This window comes from Sander vitreus, chromosome 4, assembly GCF_031162955.1.
Source record: "Sander vitreus isolate 19-12246 chromosome 4, sanVit1, whole genome shotgun sequence".
NCBI classification, from domain to species: Eukaryota; Metazoa; Chordata; class Actinopteri; order Perciformes; family Percidae; genus Sander; species Sander vitreus.
The window spans coordinates 7670853-7694556 of record NC_135858.1 but is presented as its reverse complement, the minus strand read 5'-3'; the positions used below and the strand labels follow the sequence as shown (position 1 = coordinate 7694556).

The following is a 23704-nucleotide window of genomic DNA, read 5'->3' as shown; positions in this document are numbered from 1 at the left end:
CTGGAGGCAGTTTAGCAGAAACTGAATGTGATGCAAGTTTACACATCAAAGGTGAAGGAAGAAACCAAACCCTGTCACTCACCTACTCAACTTCCGCCAAACACAATATTGACAATGGATGTACAACACCCACTTCCAAATCTCTTTCTCTTCTTTTCCATACATGTGAACAGAAATTGTTTACACGTACGATGCAATATTGCAAGCATTTTGAAACAGGACTTGTTAGTTTTCTGAGCACAAGTCAAAGCTGTCACTGGAGACACACACAGCGTTTGACCCCGAGGTTATACCTGTATCATTCCTGCTGTTGCAAAAGTGTCCCTGAGCAAGGTGTCAAAGCTTCACTAATCTGTGGGTAACTCTGGGACTTATCTGGATGTAACGAGGCACTGAATCATTGTAAAAAAAAAAAAAAAAGAGAGAATTTGTTTATAGGATAATAGAATAACTTTTATTGCCTATAAAAAGAAGAGTCACCACTTGATTGGAAATATACAATTTTATTGATTAAACAGAATTATGCTCACAGAAAACCCACTTTACAGTGCAGTTTCAAACAAAACACTTGGCAATACTATGAATGACAAAAATACAAATAAATACCGAAAAGAGAGCAAAAAGCAAATGAACACATACGGTATTTCCATGTAGCTGGTTAGAGGTCTATGTGTTTTGTATGTAAATAAACAGATTAGGTGTGGGCTTTGAGAAAAAGTACTGCCTGGTTTGGTTTTGATTTAATAATAATAATAATAATAATAATCTAAAAACCAAAGCTACAGATCACAGATCTGCTGAAATGAAAAAAAGCACCTGGCTAAATGATGATGTCATTTGCATATTGACAAATCAAATTCATAATTAAACGTGGTGAAGCTATTGAGCTGTCTTGTAATATATGTAACAAAATAAAAAAAGTCAATATATGAAGAAGAAGAAGACATACTTTATTAATCCCTTGGGGGAAATTCAAATGTTTCACTGTTTATGCACATTACACACACAAAGGCCCGAAATATACACAAGTGCAAACAGGAACTATACACAAGCATTTAATGTAGAGATGTCGGAGTGAAGGGGCTGCCCATGGACAGGCGCCCTGGAGCAGTTAGGGTTTAGGGGTTTGGTGCCTTGCTCATGGGCACCTCAGCAGTGCCCAGGAGGTGAACTGGCATCTCTGCGGCTACTAGTCCACCCTCCCTAACACTATTTTACATGGTTGCTGATCTTGAAAACATATAACTCTTCTCTGACTGGCGCACATTTCGCTGTTAATAAAGTTGACATCAGCAGAAGGTTGGTGTCAGCAGAGGAGATCTTCAGGGATCACTTTAGGGAGCACTCCAGCTACTGCAATCACAGAGGCAAGTGTTAGTGGATGTGAAAGATTTTCAATATTCATACACTGCATCAACCTTGGAAACCACCGCACCTGCTTTCCAGTTTTGTATGGTAAAGGTTTTACATATAAATAAATACAATGACACACATTAGGTACATACTTTGATTCAGATATAAGCTGTAGATGCAGTGTTTGGGTCATCTATCGCCTCCTTCATGGTGAAAAACAAAAGAAAGAGATTAAAGTATTGGACGAAATATAAAGAATCCAGAAATTATTATTTTTTGATTATACAGAAAAAAATAACTGATCTTTTCACCATTTGTAGTAATCTACCTACTTCACAAAGTGGTGCCGACATTTTTTGGGGAGCCCTATAAGCAAAAACGTGTACAAACAAAAGAAAACACTCAGAGATACAACCACATTTTCGTTTTAACTCTTACATTTCAAAGCTGTTCAACAACTTTGACAACCATTTGTGAGCGTAATGTGTAGTATCGACCAAGGACTACTCACGGCTGAAGTAGTACATTGTGCAGATGAGAGCTAGAGCAAGGGCCGCAATAAGTCCAACCAACGGCCACAGAACCAGGGAGCCACAGCCTAAAACAAACATATACATGGTTTTATTTAAATAACTTATAACTTGTTTCATTGTATCGCCAGGTGATATAATCAATCATTAGATAGTTTCTTCTTTTAGTACAGCCGGTTGTATTTACATCATCGCAATCTGGTACAATGCACAAGATTTGTACTTTTACACTACATATTCACAGATGAAAATGCTTACTGTATATATCAGACACATATAACATCAAATTTGTAAGCAGCAGAGCATCATACTAATTACGCACCACCACAAACGTGCACACATGTGCTATTTTTCCTTTGATGAAAAATCCTTAATAACTTACCCTGTGAAGACTTCTTCCTAGGGCAGCGACAGACTGACTTGACTGTTGGTTTGGGTTTTGCCTTAGGAGGTAATGTTGGAGGGGTCACTGTCAGATAAAGACCAAACAACCATAAAGACAAGTGATGACTAAACAGCAGTGAAGCGAGAGTGTAAAGAGAGAGAATCAAGGAGAACCCAGTAATTTCTGACCTGTCCCCATTTCCCCATTTTTATCCATCATAAAAAAACTATCCTGACTAGGATCTCATCAACATATACATAATGTATGCTGTTTGCCTGCATGTGACTCTCCAGTACAGTCCTATTAGGGCTGTGGACAGCTCAGCTTAAATACATTCACATATTGATGAATAGACTCTACACAGGTATCTAAATAGCTATGATAAATCTATTGTAACTATGTCATTTTCATTTTATCCGTCATCTGGAAAGGCGGCACCAGCCAGTCAAAAAGAAGTGTTCAACCACAATCCAAAGTAACACCTATGAAAACTATAATATCTATCATACATGCCTGTTACATGTGTACATCTCTTAACAAAAGCAACAACAGCAGTCACTGTGTTGAGTGCTACTGAGGTTCTTTAGAGTGTCCACCAAGTCTATGTGGTTGTATAAAACAGCCGCACCGAGGTTTGCAAGACAAATTATAAGAAGCTCCAAGATTTTGGTCAGAACTAATAACTCTGGAGAAAAAGGATAAACACATCATAGAGTTATAGTATAGTAGTGGAGAGTTATACTGTAAAACATAAGAAGAGAGGGCGACGTGAGACAAACTTCCTTCGATGAACTCAACATGGTACATAGCGGCACATAATTATTTGTAGTCACAATGTCATAGAGCACCAGATTTAAATGCTTTGGTTTGGTATAGATTGGCCTCTAAAATATTTAGTCCTCGCCTGCCACCTGAATTCAGACAGATGCACTGAAACTCTCACAGCTGCTTGATATTTCACTTCATATTTAACTACTGTAAATGAAGCGCTTGAGATTTCAGCATACAAACCTCCCGGCAGAAGAAGAGTCCCAGGCTTCCAAATTTCTGTGTTTGTTTTCCTGCTCTTGAGAACACAAGAATAAATCCCTGCGTCCTCTTCTGTCACATTGATGATGCGTAGCGTAAAGGACATGCTCTTCGAGATGAATTTGAATCGTGTCTTGTCCACATTAGCCCCATATGTAGGACGTACAATGGTACATTGGCCTAGGAACTCTACTTTGCGGTGGTTGGAAATACTGCGGAACCAGTAGACAGAGTCAAAGGAGATGTTACCCCAGTCACACCCAATCTCCTCTGTACTGAGGATCTTGGCATAAAGATTGTTGACGGGTTCTTGCTGCAGGATCTGGCTCGAACCTAGGAGTGGAAATAGAGGGATGTTTGAGATTTCAACATGCACACGCTTGTACAACTCATAAAGTCCAGTATGGGACTTTAGGGTCATATATCGTTAACAGCCGGGGCTCTAAAACACGAGAACAAAGTCAAGGCCACCCAAACTCCCAAGAATTGTGTATTTTCTCAAAAAGGTTACTCTTTGGGATGTCTCAAGCCGACTTGTCCATCATTTGGTGTTTAGAACGGTTTAAGGAAAAGTCTTAGGCAACAGTGCCTGTGAAGTCTATCCTACTTAACAAAATAAAAACTAATTGTAAAGTTAAAGCACAGACAAGTAATTGTGCTTCAAGCAAGGCAGAGTGAACAAACACAACTATCACCAAAAGTGTTGCAAGAATGGAAATGAAGCCAAACTATGAAGAAACATATTTTAAACTCTGTGAAGGTGACATTTTGAAATTGCTAAATAGGAAGACTGATTTGGCATTTGATTTGTTTTCAGTCAGGTATGTAGGCATATACCTGTTGCAATCACTCGTCTTATGAAATAGCTAAAGGTAAGCAGAAATTCAAAAGCTTCCATTATTCGAAAGGTTAAGGCTCCCTGTTACGTCTTTTGGATGATCATTTCGTTCTGCCCAACATGTATGAAATGCACAAATTTGCGTGATGTTCAAGAACACACCAAATTGATTTCATCTTTATCTAACGAGTTGCCCTATACAGTACAAATATACAATCCATTTCAATGCCTTGATAGAGCTGATATATAAAAAAAACTAAATAAATGTAAATTAAAAACTTTTATATAGACCTAACGCAGAGCACAAACAGGTAGTGTATTGTTACCCTCATCATTTATCATCACCGAACCTTTAATCAAGATTGTACACATTACATTGATGTTGTTGCATAAGATCAAAAACTTATACCAGTTCAATTGTTCAATTCTGATATATGAAATTATATTAACTGGCAGTTTGAGCGTTACAGTTATAACAAATGAACAAAAAAGCTACGGCGTTGTACTTAGTCTGTTTAAACCTTCCGTGTCATCTATTGGACTATTAAAAACAAATTTCACCATTCAGCACAAGCTATGGTTATGACTGCATTTAATAAATGTAGACATGATTTAAGTTAAACATCAGACAAGCTTCAGTTTGAGAGTGGACAACAACACATCCCTCGCTACAGGCCCCTGACTGAGGTATGATGTTGAGAACGCCTCAGAACGCCTGAGGCTTACGAAAAAGGCTTAGTGGTCTTACCTGATGTCGACAGTGATACTGTCAACAGTGTCCATGCCAGTGGCAGCAGAATCATTTTGTCCGGTCTCAAGCGTGTGTGCCAGCTGTGTAGCTTGACTAATAGCTGAGGGACTGTGCTGATACTTTCTTTTCCTGCTATCTAGCTGTCAGAGATGATGGGAGGAACTGAGCTGACAGGGCCCTGAGTCGTCAAGGTAACACCCCAGTGTGACACACACACAGGGCCTATCAGACAGGGCCATACACCAGCCAAGGAACTCTCACACACACACACACACACACACACACACACACACACACACACAAACTTGAAATTTGAATTTGAAATGTGCATAAAACCTAACAGACAAAGCAATGCTAATCATCCGTCTTGACATTCTCGACTTACTTAAAAAGTACATTTATACCCAATAAATAACAATTGTGTTTACCCCTCAGAGATGTGGGTTGTTAAAAGAGAAAGATGCAGTTCAACATACAGTGATCATGACAAACAGCTGAAATTGTGGTGAAGTTTTATCATTGCTATGATAGCACATATCAAGCAATAAAAAAGTTGTTTATTCACAGAGCAGATGTTTGCAGTGCTGTGGTCTCTGCCCAGGTGCATGACCTAGAGCTCAGCAGAGTTCTACATATGCAGCTTCACTGCGGAGCACGGCGAGGGTACACCAATGTACAGAGCCTAAACTTCAGGTACTGGGAACTAAGGATCAGTGAAACAAACCCTAATCCACAATTCTGTAGATTATTGTTAGATATTCACTGGTGCGTGTGTGTGTGTGTGTGTGTGTGTGTGTGTGTGTGTGTGTGTGTGTGTGTGTGTGTGTATACAGCTTTTCAGTTCTTTCTTATTCTTCTTCTTTCTTTGCATAAAGTATGGGGTATAAATTGTATCAAGACACAATTAAGAAAGCACTACAACAAAACCCTGTTAGATTTCTGCGTGACAAACTGACGCAAAGCATTTTGTCAAAACAAACCATATACATTAATATTATCGCTTATCTTCTGTTAAAAGCTACATTTGTTTCAATTCATTAAGGAAAAAATGTAGTTGTCAATTATTCCAACAGACTAAACCTATTTCTCAATTAGTTTAACAAACTGAATGTTTAATATTTAGTATGGCATCTCTGAATTTCTCCAGTTGACAATGAATGTCCCGAACTCATTTCTTTTTTCGTGTTAAGCCTGTACATGCTTAAAAATATCAAACGAAGACATGTACTTCCTAAATTTCCAAATGACGTAGAAGGTAATTTCTGCACAAATCCATTATAGACCCCAACTGTGAAAAGTAGCAAACTGTCTTCATTCTGTCCTTAGTGATAACGCAGGGTGACAGATCGATGTGTACAGTATGCATGCGTGCCAGTTCAATTTCATTCGCCACTTACAGATGAAAAAAAGACTTTTAGAAACACCTGCCTTTGAAATGAGTCTGTTAGGGCTGCAACTACAAATAATTTTCAGCATTGAGTAATGTGTCTAATAATCGATCAACCATGTCAGAAATCAGTGAAAAATGACCATCGCAATCTCCAAGAGCCTAAGGTGACGTCTTCAAATTGTTGCCAAATATCAGTCTAATACCCAAAGGCACTTCATTTATAATGATATGAAACAGAGAAAAGCAGCATTAATGGCATTTTTGCAAAAGTGAGAATAAACCGATTATCCAAATTTGTGTCAATGAATTTTCTAACAACTGAAAAATCGATTAATAAACTAGTAATATTAGCAATCAAATTTGTATGTGGATATTCCAAAGACTGAGGCTGACACTGTCTTTTCATCAACCCTGAACCATATGTGAACGATATTGCGATTTATGAACAGCAATGACTTACAGGAGGTACACTGCATTAGAAAGTGGCGAGGAGGCACTGAAGATTTTGTTGCAGTTGATGTCTTACTTAAAAACCTAATTTTATGTTCTTTACTCCACATTAAAAGTAATACGTCACATTTATTGGCATTTCTATTTATTTTGCCATTCTGCCCTTAAAATGAGGTCCAAATGTCTGATTATCCTCATAACTTCCATAATAAAGAGGATTTTCTGACCTTGGCTAGACAATAAAGTTGTTTTATTGTAAACCTAATTTGCACTTAAGAGTGTTTTCTGTGGAATTGTTTGTCTCAGGATTGTTTTGTGTGTGCATGAAAGGTTAGGGTGTAGAACGGTCTGGTGGGGGTCTTAAAGTAAGAGGATGTGGGTACCCTATAGCTCTACGGGGGTCGGAGACTCGAGCGAGACAGGGAACGACACCACAGGATTCTTTGAAAACAGGAGATCTCAGGGGGCTTCAGAGCTGCTCGTTACACATCGCTGAGCTATCAAGCCTTTGTTGATCTGACTTTTGACTCGGAGCAGAGTCAAAAACAGCCTGCAGAGAAGTTTGCCTCTTATTTCATTTCCCTGCCCCTCTCATCAGCTAATTTTCTTTTTTAAAGTTTAGTATTTTCAGATAAGACACTTCATGTCCATATTATTGTAAGTGTCACAGATTTAGGAGTTTGTTTGATTGTCATTGGTAGCAATGCTTTAAACAAATACTATTTAAAGTCGAGACCTCCCTTCAGAAGGTTTCTCTCATTCACGTTTCTTTTGCTATCAACACCGGTACCTTGAACAGTAACCAAGCTGACATCTAAGTCTTTTCAACAACGACTTAACTTTAAAACTCACTACGAGCTGCGTGCATGTTTTTGATGTATAACACTATTTTGGCTTGAATATTGTGTTCTCCTGTTCCAAAGAGTCACATATTGCGCACCATTCTGCTCTCAGGATCCTAATGCAAACAACTATTTGACATACAGCAATAAACCGCACAAATGCCATACTTTAAAGTTAGTCCATGTACCGTAACACGTCTTTTTTTAAAGATATTTAATCTGCAGGCCTGTTTGAGCAGGTTTTTAGTCTGTTATCAGAGTCCATAGTGCAAGCTAACCTAAAACCTGAATCTTCTGGAAATCTAGTTTTTAACATAGCCAAACAAGCCCTCTGTCAATTCATGAAGCGGCCTTAGATAGAAACTTGCGTAGCACTTACTGATAAAGTTTTGCAATGTGGTCCAAAAAACAGCAAGCCTAAGTATGCTGTGCCAATAAGATCAAACAGCGGCTGGTCCAGCCTAGGCACTATTTTAGACTCTTCAGGACCTATTTAGAAATATGTTCTAAATAAAAAAGCTATATTTTGAGTGGATCTTTATGAGTCAAGAGGACAGTTGGAAATTGGAATGAATTGCAACAACTTTACTTTGCCTCTGTTTTCAGTCACATTTAAATACCGTAGACTGCCTTTGTTCAATTCTTCAGACTGCATCTGAACATAAATTTTGAAGTTTGTAAAGAGCTGTCCTCATTTGAACCTTTGCACCTGTCTGACCCCAAATACTTTGTGAGCTGCCTGGATGTGCAAATACATCCATAACACATGCACATGCAGACAATGCACTCTAGACTAGGGCAATGTCAACTCTCATTTTTTCAAAAATGTGCAACAGACAACTTATTATAATTGTATCATTCCATTATTTACAACATACATATTAAACCTGTCTAGGCTATCAGAGATGCACTCTGATAGGCTTCTTTCAGCGTGTGCCTCTGAGTGAAAGCACACAGCTTAATAAAAGAAATGACTAAGCTTCAAACATCTATAGGCTTTTATTTGCTTTACTGATGCTCTGAATGAAGCTCAACAGTGCCAACCACAGGCTGCTAAAGGGATCACAATCTATCAAGTCCTTGCCAGAAGCACAAATACAGCAACATATTGATGTATTAAGAGGTCAAGAGGACTTCTTGATAATCCAAAGGATAGGCAAAAAAATAAGACATATTATAGCTAACAGTTAATAAAGATGTGCAAATGAATTCAATCTAAGATATTAATAAGTGTCATAGTGAAAAATAAAGCTATTATAGTTGTGGATGTGTGTAAGAAACTCCTCCAAATGCAATTCATTCATTCCTTACAAATACAAGTTGACTAAACATGGCTAGCCAGCTAGCACATCTATGGAGAAGAACACTATGGGGCTGTCAGGGCTAGGCCTGCACGATTAATCGTTAGAAAATCGCGATCTCGATTCACCCTGTTCACGATTTCATTTTTAAACAACTTTGATTTTTTTTTTGGATTAAAAAAAAATGTAATAATTTTTTATTTATTTTTTTAGGACTTTGATTCTCATTTAATTTTACGAGCCGACTGCATCACAAACACTAGTACTTTCTTCTGTGAGTTTTAAACATGGACTGTATAAAAAAGGTTTTAAAGCGCTGCAATGCTCTCCCTTCTCTTCATTGAAGCCTCTGTGTTTACAGGCTTGTGGTGATGTGCAATGAGCTATAGGTGCCAAAAACAAATCTATGTTTGGTACTGCCAATTTGTTTCTTTTTGTCATGGTTCATGTGTGTAATAAACTTTACACTTCGTGAGAAACAAATCGTGGCAGAAAATCGTGATATCAATTGTAAGCTAAAAAATCGTGATTCATATTTTTCCCCGAATCGTGCAGGCCTAGTCAGGGCAGATAGTAAAAAGTCATGCTCATGATAACTTCATGTTTTGCCTAAATGTCAGCAGTTCAACAGACAAAGTTTAACAGGGCCTTTTGAGTTTAACAGCCCAGAATGGAGTCATCCCACAGCTTCTCCTCCTCTGTCCTAGTGTCTACTTTCTCCTTTGTTTTCTTCTTCTCTTTCCTGTATTTAGGTTTGGCTGGCTTGTCCTGTCCATCTTCCCCATGCTCAACATTCATTTCAGCCTGAATACGCAGGTCAGTCTCTTTTCTATTGCCCATCATGTCTTCTGGCATTGAATTGTCCATCACCCTTTCCCCTCCTTCCGCCTCAGAGTCCTCCTCCCGGGATTTCTTTTCTCGCCTTCTCCGCTCGCCGTGATTTTTTCGCTTTTTTCTCCTCCTCTCTTGCTCCGACTCTCCAGATTCCTCTCTTCTCCTCTCCTCTGAGTCATTATCTCTTTCCCTCCTCCGCCGCTTCCTCCTCTTCTCCTCCTTGTCTGAGTCCTCATGTCTTGCCCTCCTGTCTCTTTCCCTCCTGGATCTTCTAATCCGTCTCTTTCCTCTGCGTCTGTATTCACTGTCGTCACTGTCACTTGTGCTGCTGCTATAGGAGGAGGAGTAAGATGATGAAGTAGTATACGAGGAGGAGCTTGACTGCTTCCTGTGCCTCCTTCTCTTTGTGGGCCGACTAGTGAACAGTGGAGAGTCTGAGCCTGGGAGGACTGGAGGAGGGCAGTTGTAATCCCAGCCACGGGACGGCCAGGCAGGGCCCTCATATGGAGGACGCCACCCTTCAACTGGATAGTAACAACCGGGGCGGGGGTGATGAGAAGGGTTAGAGGTGGGAGGGAGGTTGGGCATAGGTTTGTTCAGTTGTATGATATCCCCCTTGTTTAATGCTTCCTCTTCTTCTTCTTCTTCTTCTTCTTCATCCTCTTTTTGAGTGTCAGCCAGAGGGAGGACTTGACTGGCCTTGGGGATGATTCCACGCACCTTCTGAACCTGAATGTAATCTGCCAGTTCATCTGCAAACGTGTTGTAGTCTTTTTGTTGGGATTTGCACAGGTCAACAACCTTCTTCTCCCTGGTCAAGAACACGTAAACAGGAATTAGGTTGCTATTCAGTTGGTGTAAGTATCAAAGAAGTCACTTAATAGCGCTTTCATTTTGCCAAAGATCTAGAAAAACTAGTTGAAGTACAGTATAGCAGTGATTACATTTTAAGCGCAGTATAAATGATGACACAATGACAGTGGACATGAAGTGTTTGTCAGGAAATTCTTGATCTTACCTAATCTGGTGTTTGTTTCCCTGCATGTGGGCCTGGTACATCTGCACAGAATTAAATTGCACGCTACACATCTGACACATCAGGGAGTTGGCTGTAAACAACATAGAGGTGGGAAAGGAGGTAAGACAACATCAATGAGCAAACTATTATTATTATTATTATTATTATTATTATTTACGGCAGGTAGACAGCGCTACAGATCACACATTCTGATGGGTCACAGATTTCGGCATAACACCGGAAAAGCCTGTGTTAGTGTATCCAGCCAGGTAAAGGGTAGCAGTAGATTTCTTTATATAGGCCTAATGGTATTCTAATTGCACTTTAGAAGTTATCTGCTGTAGTTATGGCTGATAGTGGGGCAGAGCCATCACAAAGAGAAGGAAATTAAATGAAGAACAACTAAAAGCTAACGGAAAGTAAAAGATGACGGGCAAAATCCGAGTCACACTCGGTCTGACTTTTTAACAGATGGAGACAATTACGGGATTGTAAATTATTCAAAACTGACCCCGAATTGGTCCTCAGGTATGCAATATGTCTATTTCATTCTTAAAATAACATTAGATTGCGCGATGAGGTTGTACCTCAGTAGCCGACATTAAATTATGTTCCTCTTCCATAGCGTGGACGTTTTAGTCCTTTTAGTTTGTGTTTGTGTTGGCCTACTATTTTCTTTTCCCTTGTCCCCCTGTACTTGTGTAAAGCGTCCGTGGGTTTCATGAAACACGCTATATTAATCTAAGTTATTATTATGTTGGTTGCAACAAACTCAAAAAAAAATGTTTTGACTCGTGACACAGTGACAGGGATACCCGGTTTAGCTCACGATACATCCAAGCTAAGTTACCGTATGCAACACTTGGAATGCAACGATGCTTCTGTAACGTATTCTCGTATTATAAATGAATGATTTTCTGTCTGAGCAAAACATTCATCGCGACTATATGACCTCCTCGTAACGCTAACTCAGTAATATACAGTGGATAATACAGCACCGTAAAAAAAAAAACTTTACGACAGCAGGTGTGGTAAAAACACTACCACTTTGGTCCAAAGTGGTCGCTAGAATCAACACAAACTGAAAGTTACATATAGCCACTTTATTATGTGCTAGCATCAGGCTGTCATGCTGTTGTCAGCTTCTGATGATTTTATTTGTCTCCTTGCTTCTCAGATAGATTGAAGGACACTGACATATAGCCATTTACCTTGCACGGCAGCTGGATTCTTACAATATCACGAGATCAAGCGAGAATCGCGGATCACATATCACACAAAAAATCCATCTTGAAAGGCTTCAAGTAATGCGTTTGTGTCGGAACAGCAGCAGAACGAACCAATCAGCGTCCGGCCGTGGTTGAGGTGTATGTGTGACAACATTTTTTCATCAAAAACAACAACGGCGGTCGTGATAGACAGATGGTTCATCCAATCACCTGAACAGGTGACACGAAGATAACGTTGTCGGTAGCCTAACTGTACTAACCTAACGGTTACAAACAGGCTCTGTAACGAACAACACGCTAATGTGCTGACAGATTCTGTGTTGTGTTTTTAGCTGAGCTGGACCAGAGAATATTCGGGTAAAACAGTTGCATGATGTTGTTTTGCCCTCACTGTTCTCTGTGTAGCTTGTTGGAAGTGATGTAATGTGGTGTTTTATGTGGAATGCGCACTGCGTCGGACTCCTGGGGTCTGATGCCCTTTGTATTATTACTGCTTTGCGGATAGCCAGGAGCGTGTTACCTTGTTGGACATCGTCTCCGAGCTCTTTGAGCAGCTCCTGTCTAGCCTGATTCCTCTGGTGTTTGCGTCCATTGTAGTGCTGCAAAGCCATTTGGGGATTGTTGAAGGAAGCAGCGCACAGGGCACAGTACTTGTTAGGGTCCTTCAGATCAACCTCTGTGCTGGGGGTAGTTGTGGTGGCTGTTGGGTCCAGAAGATGCTCCATGCTACCTTTTGGGGCTGATTTCTGGTCAGCATCATCAGGATCCCGAGTCAGACTTGGTAAAGTACGCACCTCCGTGTACCTGTCTATAACTGCAACAAGAAATCATCAATTTCAGTTAATTTGAGCAAACTTGAGCAGAGAGTTAAATCATACTGTCAACAGAATTTACTTTTGACATGTAAATATTGAAATTCAGATCACTACAATATGTTTTCATCACACAACCCACACTTGCCTGGGGGCTGAATGCCTTGTTTACGCAGATTTTTTGCATGGACTTTGCCTTCATAGTGTGATCTTGACACCACGTGGGAACTAAACACCATGTTACACAGCTCACAGAAATGGTCCTTATTAGTAGTCATGGTCCGCTGCAAAAAACAGCCACACGACTTGTCAAGAGACAGACGTATGCTTGCTGACAAAGTATGTAAACTGAAAACAAAACAATGACTAGAGCACAATAGCGATGTCTTAGAAGATCCCTTAGATCTTCTCTGTGCACCTCTCTCTTATGTGATCATAATTAATAAAGAAGAATATCACTAAAGTTACGGCCCTTATTAAAATGCTTACCATGAAATGATTGCAGCATTATGGTTTATGTTGATTCTTCTAACATTGTTTAACGTTACAGATTAAAGATTGCACCTACATGTGAAGTGTAAAATGTCTAAATGAGTGCTAACCTGGGGTGCTGTGGACTCCTTGTTCATCTTTTCGCCTCTCTTGGCCTGCAGGTACACCTTGAGTCTCTGAGCGTGTTTTTTCCCCTGCAGTCGGGGATACGGGAGACATTATTACAAAGGCTCCGACCTTGTGAGGGCAATAAAACTGAACCGCAGTTCCATGACTAACGCCTGGAAAGTAGCACACACCTCATAGTGGGACAGCCGCTGAGATTCAAAAAGCAGCACAGCCTCACACACATGGCAGTAGTCGTCGGTGAGGAGAGCCTTTAGTAGCTCCTCTTCACTCGTGTCTCCTGTGTGGCAGAATATACTGTCACCGTTACAACAGAGCCAGAATAAAATGGAAGATTATTTGAGCATGATGAACAAACAACAGGCTATATAAATCAACATATATTACAGTTATTAATTCATTCATTGTTCACACACTTCTATATAATGCAAACCTATATTAGATAACATATAGTTAAACTACTTAAAAATCAGACTGGTGCTCTTGAAAAATTAAAAGCTGCAGAATGAAATGCTAATTCCTACAATTTTCATTGTCTGAATGTGAGAAAGGTCTCATTCAACATTCAAAATCAGGAATTCTGCACATGACAACATCAAGAAAGAGATGCACCCATCCCCTAGGACCATATTTAAAGCAAGATGTTATCCATTGTATAACATTATATATACATATATTTATCAAAAGGGTTATTTGGGACAGCAGTAAACTAGTTCCTTCCATCATTAAAATTCCTAAATTGCCATAAAAATTGCTACTATTATTCCAACTCAACACTTGTCCTACAGTACGATACAACAAAACCACACTTGTAGCATATTGCTAACATATGAGAAAACCGTGGTTTCATGCTTGAGTGAATTAATTATACTTAGTCAATGTCTGATAAATATTCTTTCTTTTTTTTCATGCAGGAAGAGGTCAGCCGCTTTGCCATGATCGCATCAATAAAGTATATCGTGCTCTGCTAATTTTCACTTGAAACTAAGTCTTGCAACAACACTATGGATGAGTATTATTTATAATAGCTCAAGTCTGGCTATCTTTCCAAAACTGTGCTGTTTGTGAATTTTCATGTTTAGATATTATATTAAAATGAAATCAATACATAGGAACTGAGCTGTTACTGTGAAACTTAATTTGTTTACATGCTTGCTGCCAATTATTAATACATCTTCATAATTTGTATGGTTCCACACGATAGGCTGCATTGAGCTAATCATAGGACATGACTGGTGGTGACTGAAAATTTGTAAATAGAGCTGAAATAATCAGTCGATTACTCAAATAGTCATAAAAAAATACTGATTTTAAACCAATTACCTTACACTAATATATTCAGTAAAAAAATATTTTTTTTTGTCTCAAATGAAAGATGTGCTTGCTTTTGTTTTATATACACAATATAATTGTACATTACATATTATAAAAATTTTCACTGAATAAATCACTGACCAATTAAAAACTACGGTTATATTAATCAACACTGAAAATGACCATTCCTATCTAGTGTGAAACTGAGGTTATGAAAAATAAGGCATTGGAATAAAGAGCTATGGAATATTTTCAAAATATCTTGAGTCCCAATACTAGTGTGATGGCAGAATTGTAACTTTCTCCAATGTAATGCAGTACAACAATTATGCACTAAAATACAGCATTTCCCTCTGTAGCCTATGTAAAATATATCTAGCTCAAATAAACTAAGCACTGCCATGAGGACAATAATGCACACTTTGATATCTAACGTTACAGCCCGAAATATTCATGTCTGCGGATACATTTCAAATACTGTACTTACCAAAAATGATAATCACAGTAGCAGTTATCAAGAGAACAGAGATTGTGGGTACTGTATCTCAACGTAACATGTTTGAATAGGAGATTTTTTCTATTCACACCCTTATTTTGAGAGTTTTAGTATTCTACTGGTAAGCGAGACCAAGTGCGGGGCAGATGGCCATTTTAACGTCAGTCTGAGATCCTTCAAACTCACCACCAACCTGAGAATATTATATATTTTTACTACATTTTGCCAAAAGCTTGTCTATTGCAGTCCATTGCTTTGACCAATTCAAGTTAAGTTACCAGCTGTTGCCAGAGAGATGATCCAATTCAGTGTCACTCATACCCAATGGTAAAGCTAGTTATTGGGTGGCCTCCGGTACCAAAACATGCTAGCTGCCCAACCAGCTAGCTAACCTTAACCACTGGTATGTGAGACTGGCGTTAATTTAAACCAAAAGTTTGCTTGGGTTGGGGCTGAGTTTGCATACACTAGTTCGCAAGACAGTTAGCTAGCAACTGGCCAACTATTTCCGGACCTCGGAAGACGAGCAACCTCTTGACTTGTATGGTTTCACTATTAGGGTGGTCTAAGGATTTCGTGGGCGATAGCTTTTACGAGTCATGTACGCACGAACCGGTTTAAAACAGTGAGCCAAACTCCTAAGGTTACAGCTAACGTTATATAGTTGACATTAGCGCATTTAGCTAAGAAGCTAAATCAGCTCACTCGATTGTCGAGCTGGCTAGCCAGTTAGCTAAAAAGCTAACGTTGGCTCGGCATTAGAGGACACTACACAGCTGCATTTTCACGTTCTAGACAAAACTCACCTTTAACCTGGGTACTATCTATTTTAGTGTTTATTACTTTGTCAGCATCTGTGACAGAAGCCGCGTTAGGGGTACTAGTAGTGTTATTTTGAGCTTCTGACTCCGCAAGCAGCGGAGTACAGACACTTTTGCCGTCCATGTTTTGCCCTAGCAGTTTGGTTCTTGCGCCGTGACGTCACGTTGGTGTTGGCTCTGTGTTTGCTGTGAAGGAAAATCCTGCCTGCATGAATGTATTATAAATCTATGGATAATCTTCTTTTTACAGTCACTGGAATAATCCTTAGAAAAGTATAATTTAAATTTTTAGCCTATAAAACCACTGGGCTAATATATGTATTTAATCATTTAACAATCTTAAATGTTGTTTTATTTAATGTAGCCTACGGTATACCCATGAAAAAAACTAATTGAAAAATTATCAAAATATAGCCTATTTGATAAAAATACTTTTACAATTAAAACTATAATAAAAAAAATCCCTTTTCTTTCAATTGAGTTTTTAGTCAATATGCCTTTTTTGTTCTATTAAAGTGTCCTGGTAAACCAAGACACTGAGCCAGCATACAAGGATCCTGAAACTAAAACATCTAAATGAAATTCATGATTTTTTTTAACATCTAATGTTTTTTACCATACACATATAGATAATCTTGGACAGAAAAAAATGAAAAAAGTTCATATCAAAATAGATACTTTATTTTGGGACATTACAATGTCAACATTTGTTTGCCACAGGGGAAATCAATGTATGGTGGAAAACAACTTTACTGACAAACATAACAAATAGAAGAGGTCAGATGATCAACATAAAGCTGTTTCACGTCAAGAAAAGGACACTGAAGAAGAAGGTCACCAGGTAGAAAAGCAGTGTAGAGTGGAAAGCTGTCACTTTCTCTTCTGGAGCTCTCTGGCTAAAGCATCCAACTGTGAAGAGTGATACATGAGAGTCAGATACACTATACACTTAATAAATAGCTATAGTACAACTTTGTATGTGTTTGTGTGAAGACACATTCTTGTAAAGACAAAACAGATCAAGATTCCCTGTACTGTAGAGTAGATGATCTGATTATATTATCTTGTTCCAAATTTGTATACAAAAAACATCGATCATGTATTGATCAAAGAAATTATATTGACATGGATTTTATATCTATCTATAAATTGCAGGAACGTCTGTCTGTCTGTTTGTCTGTGTGTGTGTTATGCGCATATCTCTCGAACCGTTAGTCCGATGGATTTCAAACTTGACAAGTGTCTTGCTACGGGCACGAGTAAGTGCGGTGCCAAGTTTGACGTTGTTTGGATTAGAAATGCAAAATATATTGGTAAATATATATTGGTAAAAGAAGCACACATTGGCTTTTGCCGCTCTAGCTCCTGGCCACTCCCTCTCTCACACTGCACACTGAGTGAGCGCAGGACCAGACACAGAGAGGGTTGAAGAAAGCAGCGGAGCTTTGGCAGCTAAAATGTGAAATACGCCTCAGATCTGCTGAAATTAAAATTTGTTAACGATCATACGACAGGAGACACCATCTCGCTCTCTCTCTCTCTCTCTCTCTCTCTCTCTCTCTCTCTCTCTCTCTCTCTCTCTCTCTGCACTAGTTTGGTGAATAACACATTAGCTATTGATCAGCTAATTACCTCTTTACCACAACTGGTTAACACACCCCTTTGATTACAGTAGGACATTAGGCAGCTCAAATTACTTTTATTTATACAACCTGCATCCATGCAGCACTGGATAGGGTACCATTAGTTCACTTACAATAATGTTTCTCAGAATACTCCTCCTCTGGGGTCTCAAGTAGCTGCATTCTCCTGCCTCACACAGCTTAATCTCCTCTGAAATCTAAGAAACAGAGAGAGTGAGATCCAGAATATGAGAGAATAGTAAAGATGTAAAGAATAGCTTCAGTCTTAACAGGAAATGTTCACTGAATGAGAAAACTGATCCTGACCTCTGACGTGCCGAAAGAGTCCAGCTCTCTCTTGCCTCCAGGGTACCAACCGTGGGACCAGTGCTGGGCGTTGGACAGCTGAGCCCCCACACATAGCAGCAGCCCAAGCAGCAAAACCAGTCGAGACACACACATGGTATTCTCACCTGAAGGCAAAGATGGACACTCCATTGGCTCTGACTATAAGAGGCTATTATCTTTGATCCTTTGGTATTTAACTTAGAAAAATCAAATTGCAAAGCGTTTAAATACCATATTATATTTTCCATCATTCAAATGTGGAATATAGTTTTTGTGTAGCAGAAAGATTGAACTGAAAAGGCATCCTTGATTTAGCTTTTCCTGCAATAAAAACTCAACAGACTAGACCATACTGTAAATAGAGTAGAGGTGTCTGTCACCGCTAAAATACAATAATGCTATGAGTTTTAACATTTAGACTGAAATATTTTCCTGCAAGTTTGCTAACAGTGAATTTGACAAGTAAAAATGTAAAATGCTTGCCACAAATCAGCTAAACATGTTATTGCATTTAGAACAACATTGTTACATGGGCTATCATTTCAGGGACTTTAATCATTTATTGCCTTTTAAATAGACAGTTTTCCCCAATGCTATGCTGTGATAATTAAAGATACATGGAGTTCTTATGACAAATGTTAAACTGCTGAACTAAAATATCAATTATTAAAATATCAAATCTTCAGGTCTCCAACAACATTCATTGTAATATTTATTCTAATATTTCCAAAGCCTACTTCAGACAGTAAAACTATGTAGAAGTGTAAGTAAGCGTCCTTACCTTAGTCTCACAACTTTATCACTACAGGTGTCCGTTGACGTCCTGCCAGAAGCTCACTCTGCTTGCCCTTCAGTTGGTCAGTTGCTAAAGGTATCTCACAGTTTTACAAGTGTATTACTGTAGAGATTGTCTTCAAACTCATCCTCCTCCTCAATATATGTACCCCTCCCAACTCACATTTCCATTATCATTCCCAAATTGCCCCGCCCATCACTGACCCCTTTGGTCCCTCTGTTCCCAGTGGTGAAATGAACGGGCCCTGGGGACAAGAGGTCCAGAAGACATGCTCAATCCAAATGATCACCTGCAAACAGCACTGACAGCCCTGGGATGCTCATCTGCTCACATACATCCCCCTAATCCACGTCCAAATACTCTCACTCTGGCTGAATAACAGATTTAAGTCATTCAATTAGAAGAATAATGACATAATGATGGGATTCATAATTTCTCAGGTACATTAAAGCACAGACTTAAGAAACTAAAATATGGAAAATGTCTCAAAAGTGCTATTTAATGCATTAAATCTATAAAGGGCCACTTACAGATAACTCATGAAAATGTGTGCTGGAGTTTAATAGCCTAGTTTCTGGCTTCTATAGTCTGGGCCCTGCCGACATTACATTTTAGTCTGTCTGATAGTATTTCACCATATCGCTCAGATCAAACTACAGTAGGTGCTTGTCAGAATGTAAACCTCAATAGATCCAATTTCCTCTTTTTTGCACCTGTTTTGACCACAGTGACCGACCACATCCTCCCTTCAACCCTGTTGACCCTTCCGTGAGGGGAAACAGGGGCATCTGATGACACAGGAACAAACACAGTGGATTCCTGTCCAGGCCACTGATGAGGAAATGTATTTTAGATGCAGAGCCAGTTCTTACTCAGGAAGTGACTGACAGTGTGACATATTGCTGTTGACTCAGTTTAACTGCCAGCTTGAGCGTTGTGACACAGAACTGTTTGGTGCCACTGATTGGTTGAAGCGAGATGACTCCAAGATGAGTCACTGATGAGACATGACCACCTGTCAATGTGAAGCAAGACCAATTACCTTCAGAAGTCTGTGAATGAACCTTTACAAATGTTACATATACTGATAGGTGGCCATGTTGTTATCTGCAATTTCTTTTTCTTGTTAATAGTGTAGCACATGAAGGTTTAATATCAGAGGTCTGACCATCCTGTCACCTTGTATTTTGTCCTGAGATTTCACAGCATTAATTCAACAAAAATGTCTTCAAGCTTTTAACCGATAAACACACTGGTGTGAATCTCTTGCTGGTATGCATGTCAAATTAACCCTCTCTTGATTTCCTCGACATGGGCCTCTGCAGATTGAGCTTGACAGTAAAAGGTTTGTCACTAAATAGTGTATTCATGTATTAAAGAAACCCGTGGATCAACGTTTTCCTGATCCTCAATCATTCCATCTTAAAGGGGTACTCAGTGATTCACCATTGCACTTAAAGGAACACGCCGACTTATTGGGACTTTAGCTTATTCACCGTAACCCCCAGAGTTAGATAAGTCCATACATACCCTTCTCATCTCCGTGCGTAGGCGAAGCATTTCTACTCTCTGCTCGGGGCTTCTCAGGTGCTGCAAGCATATCACTCCGCCCAAGTAGCAGAAGTAGCACTGCTTCGCGTTTCTGAGAATATAGTTCCCAGTTTGTATACGGTTAGAAGATGGCTGTGTCTCATGTGGTCTTGTTATTGGTACACGCTGTGACTATACAAATCACAACATGTAATTAGGAACATGTTGGCGTTATTTTGTCACTTATTCGGAGCAGTAGGCTAGTTGGAACCGGTTACCTTCAGGATCCGTGCTAGGCTAAGCTACCGGTGGAGCCGTTGGAAAGAGTTACGACACGCACGGAGATGAGATGGGTATGTATGGACTTATCTAACTCTGGGGGATACGGTGAATAAGCTAAAGTTCCAGACTTTGAGATTCCAGTATGAGTCAAGCTCCAAAATCCCTGGATCCTACATTTCTGTTAATGCAACTTGAAACCATCTTTTCCTTTCAACCTCCTAAATGCTCAGTTCTTCAGACTTTGTGTTAAATCATTTAAGTCTCAAGCTGACCCTGATGATGTCATCACCAGGGTTATTTCAGCCTGATCTCACAGAATTCCGTGAAATGAGCACAAACTGTTAACAGCGCATTACGTGGTGGTGGCACGGAATGTGTGAAAATTTTGTGTGGCCACCACGGAAAACAATGCCAAAGTAAAGTCAATGAGAAGATGACGTAGCAGCGACTACGGTAGCGAGTAGTATGAAAGCCCAAAAATCAACACAGGACTTTCACCCAGGAGACCGGGGATCATGTCCCGCGTGTTACATTTCCTAAATCGAACTGTTGCTTTCTTGTTTTACTAAATGCAACCGTCCCGTTCTTCTTTTCCTAAACTCAACCGTCCCGTTATTGTCCCGTGTCCCGTTATTGTTTTCCTAAACTCAACTGTCCGTTGTTTTCCTAAACCCAACCGTCCCGTTGTCCTGCCACCACCATTTCCTTAACTTAAGGGGTCGTGTTCATTTCACGGAATTCTTCCGTGGGCCCATTACGGAATTGTTGGCGAGTCCGTGAAACTGCCACAGATTTTGAGTTAAGGGGCTGTGTTCATTTCACAGAATTCTGTGAGATCAGGTTGGTTATTTTTTCAAACACTAGAAAAGTCATCCAGAGCTGCAGCAGACATTATACAACTGGCTTAGTACTAGTCCTTGTGACGAGTAAACTGAACGGATGTAATAACGTTGTTTAGGATTATACTGGATATCTTTTCATCCCTCTGTCTATAATCAGAAATATCACAACAGTGTTGCTGAGTTGGTATACTACTTTTACAAAACCCCACCAAACTGAATAACAGGTTCATTCAATAGGGTTATACCCTAATGTAAATGTAATGTTTCCTAAAATGTATTTCAGGTAATTAATTAGTGAAAATTGATCAGGGGTGAAGGGTTAAACACTGATTGAAAACCCATATGTCTATAAGGTACATACACAACAATTGGCAATTATTTTTGCACCACTGTACCATTAGTCTTCATTGTAGACTGAGCTGTAATGATCAGGTTGTCCTGAAGTGAAACAAGCAAAAACACACATTGTCTGAAAGGTGTAATGTAACTGCACCTGTGTTTAACGTTACATTTAAATACATAAGAAATAGAAATGATAAAATGTCAAGCTCTTTATTAGGTTTGAACAGTATCTTGCTTAGAAAGGCCATTTGGCATTATATAATTATATATAATTTTATTATATATATATAATTATATATACATATATTCAAATGTTGAATAACAAAACACTAGAAACAAACATTGGCAAATTACAAAATAGGATTTGCTTAAGACAATTATACCAAATTAAAAATGGCCCGAAACAAAACATCTCTAATACATTTCAAAATGGTCCCGATACAGTTCAATATATATCTTTTTTATTTCAAAAAAGAAGGGGGGGGAGAGAGAAGAAAATATAATAAGCAAGGCAGCAAACAGGAATGAAATATAAATAACCTTACATTATGTACAAAAGCGAGTGGGCCTTTGTCCTAGGACAAAGTAAAAAAGGAAAAGAAGGCGATAAGTGGACAGTAGAGAGTGGAGCTGGACAGGAAACATAAAGGACATTGGACTCTAGTCTTCTTCCAGTCCGACGCTCTAGAAATGGAGATGTATTTTAATTCTCCGGGGCATTCAAAACACTCCACTGGTGAAAAGCTCCAGGAATAAAGGCATATGAAACACAGACAACTATTTGGTTTCCCTTGGTGATTATGCATAAAATATGCAATTGTTTTTGTTGTGGGGGAAAATTTATGATTTTCTGTTGAACATTCGGGTACCCACAATTGATTACTTGTCATGGATACCACATTTCAGTGATATGGAATTAAATGAAGCCATTTAATCAAGATGGCATTTATTTAAAAAGTGACCTCAATGTTAGTTTGATCTGCACAACTAAGGAATCTACGGATATGCGACTAGAGGGAATGTAAAAGGAAGGATGACTGACCCACTCTTGGTTTTGGCCCTATTGATTTGTCATACAAAGAGGTGTGTCATTGGTCTGCAGGTGACAGTTGAGAAAATACATGCGAGTTGGGAAAATGCAAAGGACAGCCTTTAGGATGACAGTGGTTGCAGCACATTTTATGTAATGTTTTTGTTTTTGAAAACCTACAAGTGAGGCACTTTTTTAACTTCACTATAATAGCAAAATAGTGGGTTCATGGGTTGGCACAGTGTTATGTTTTGCTGTCAAATTGCAGTGAGACAGTCACGATTCAAGCACACACAATAAACCCATGTCATTTAAGCACAGACAGAATTGGCAAACAAAAAGCATCCCTTCCTCTGTTAACTAAAGACACGTTAAGTGACAAAGTAAATACATGAAGAACATAATGGCACCTAACGAATAGTGCGGACACTTGTGATGAATGGAACGAAAGAAGACCTGAAATGACAATGACGATGCACGAACAGCCAACAATTTCAGTGACTGGTCAATTAAAATATCTGCTACTTTAAGTCCCTACAGGGGCCTTACAGAAGACTTAACCCGGGGCTTTGAGACCTGAAAGAGCTAATATAGTTGCCATATTCTGATTTCAAGGCCATATCATCATTCTCACCTCATCTCTCATTTGGTTCCGTATTTTTAAGGGCTTTGCTTTTGGTGCAAATAGTGCAGTGTGTTCAACAATTAACATTGACGCGTTACCCTTCCTTAAAATAAAAAAAGCATATTAGCATATTGATAGTCATCCACTATCAATAAATTAGGATTGATTGTGCTCCTCACGTAAGGAAAAGTAATTTAATAAGGGACTATTGTGGGATGCAATTATGTACAAGAATGGGGCTGTTCTCCATTAAAATAAACATTGAAATAGCTTGAA

General features: G+C 39.1%; 3 protein-coding genes across 5 annotated transcripts; all 3 read right to left on the bottom strand.

The window, feature by feature from the left end:
- Positions 1-487: 487 nt before the first annotated feature.
- cd8b (cd8 beta) lies at positions 488-5032 on the bottom strand. Of its 2 annotated transcripts, none has more exons than XR_013501854.1 (7): positions 4884-5032; positions 3280-3630; positions 2266-2352; positions 1865-1951; positions 1665-1719; positions 1506-1556; positions 488-1353 (listed from the first exon to the last, which is right to left on the bottom strand). XR_013501854.1 is itself a non-coding variant. In XM_078247960.1 (7 exons), the coding sequence occupies exons 1-6, from the start codon at positions 4936-4938 to the stop codon at positions 1547-1549; spliced, it is 624 nt and encodes a 207-aa protein (XP_078104086.1). In that variant the 5' UTR covers positions 4939-5032; the 3' UTR covers positions 488-1353; positions 1506-1546. The 2 variants fall into 2 exon arrangements, 1 of the variants encoding a protein (XP_078104086.1); XM_078247960.1 differs by having other exon boundaries at positions 1686-1719.
- Positions 5033-8548: 3516 nt separating this feature from the next.
- zmat1 (zinc finger matrin-type 1) lies at positions 8549-16154 on the bottom strand. 2 transcript variants are annotated; one of them, XM_078247957.1, is made up of 7 exons: positions 15997-16154; positions 13554-13660; positions 13365-13448; positions 12911-13046; positions 12471-12764; positions 10722-10812; positions 8549-10514 (listed from the first exon to the last, which is right to left on the bottom strand). In XM_078247957.1, the coding sequence occupies exons 1-7, from the start codon at positions 16133-16135 to the stop codon at positions 9527-9529; spliced, it is 1839 nt and encodes a 612-aa protein (XP_078104083.1). In that variant the 5' UTR covers positions 16136-16154; the 3' UTR covers positions 8549-9526. The 2 variants fall into 2 exon arrangements, with proteins under 2 accessions (XP_078104083.1, XP_078104085.1); XM_078247959.1 differs by lacking the exon at positions 15997-16154 and adding an exon at positions 15182-15955.
- Positions 16155-16881: 727 nt separating this feature from the next.
- Positions 16882-18098, bottom strand: gnrh2 (gonadotropin-releasing hormone 2). The gene is made up of 3 exons (XM_078247379.1): positions 17961-18098; positions 17768-17851; positions 16882-16920 (listed from the first exon to the last, which is right to left on the bottom strand). Exons 1-3 carry the CDS (start codon positions 18093-18095, stop codon positions 16882-16884), a joined length of 258 nt encoding a protein of 85 aa, XP_078103505.1. The 5' UTR covers positions 18096-18098.
- Positions 18099-23704: the final 5606 nt, after the last annotated feature.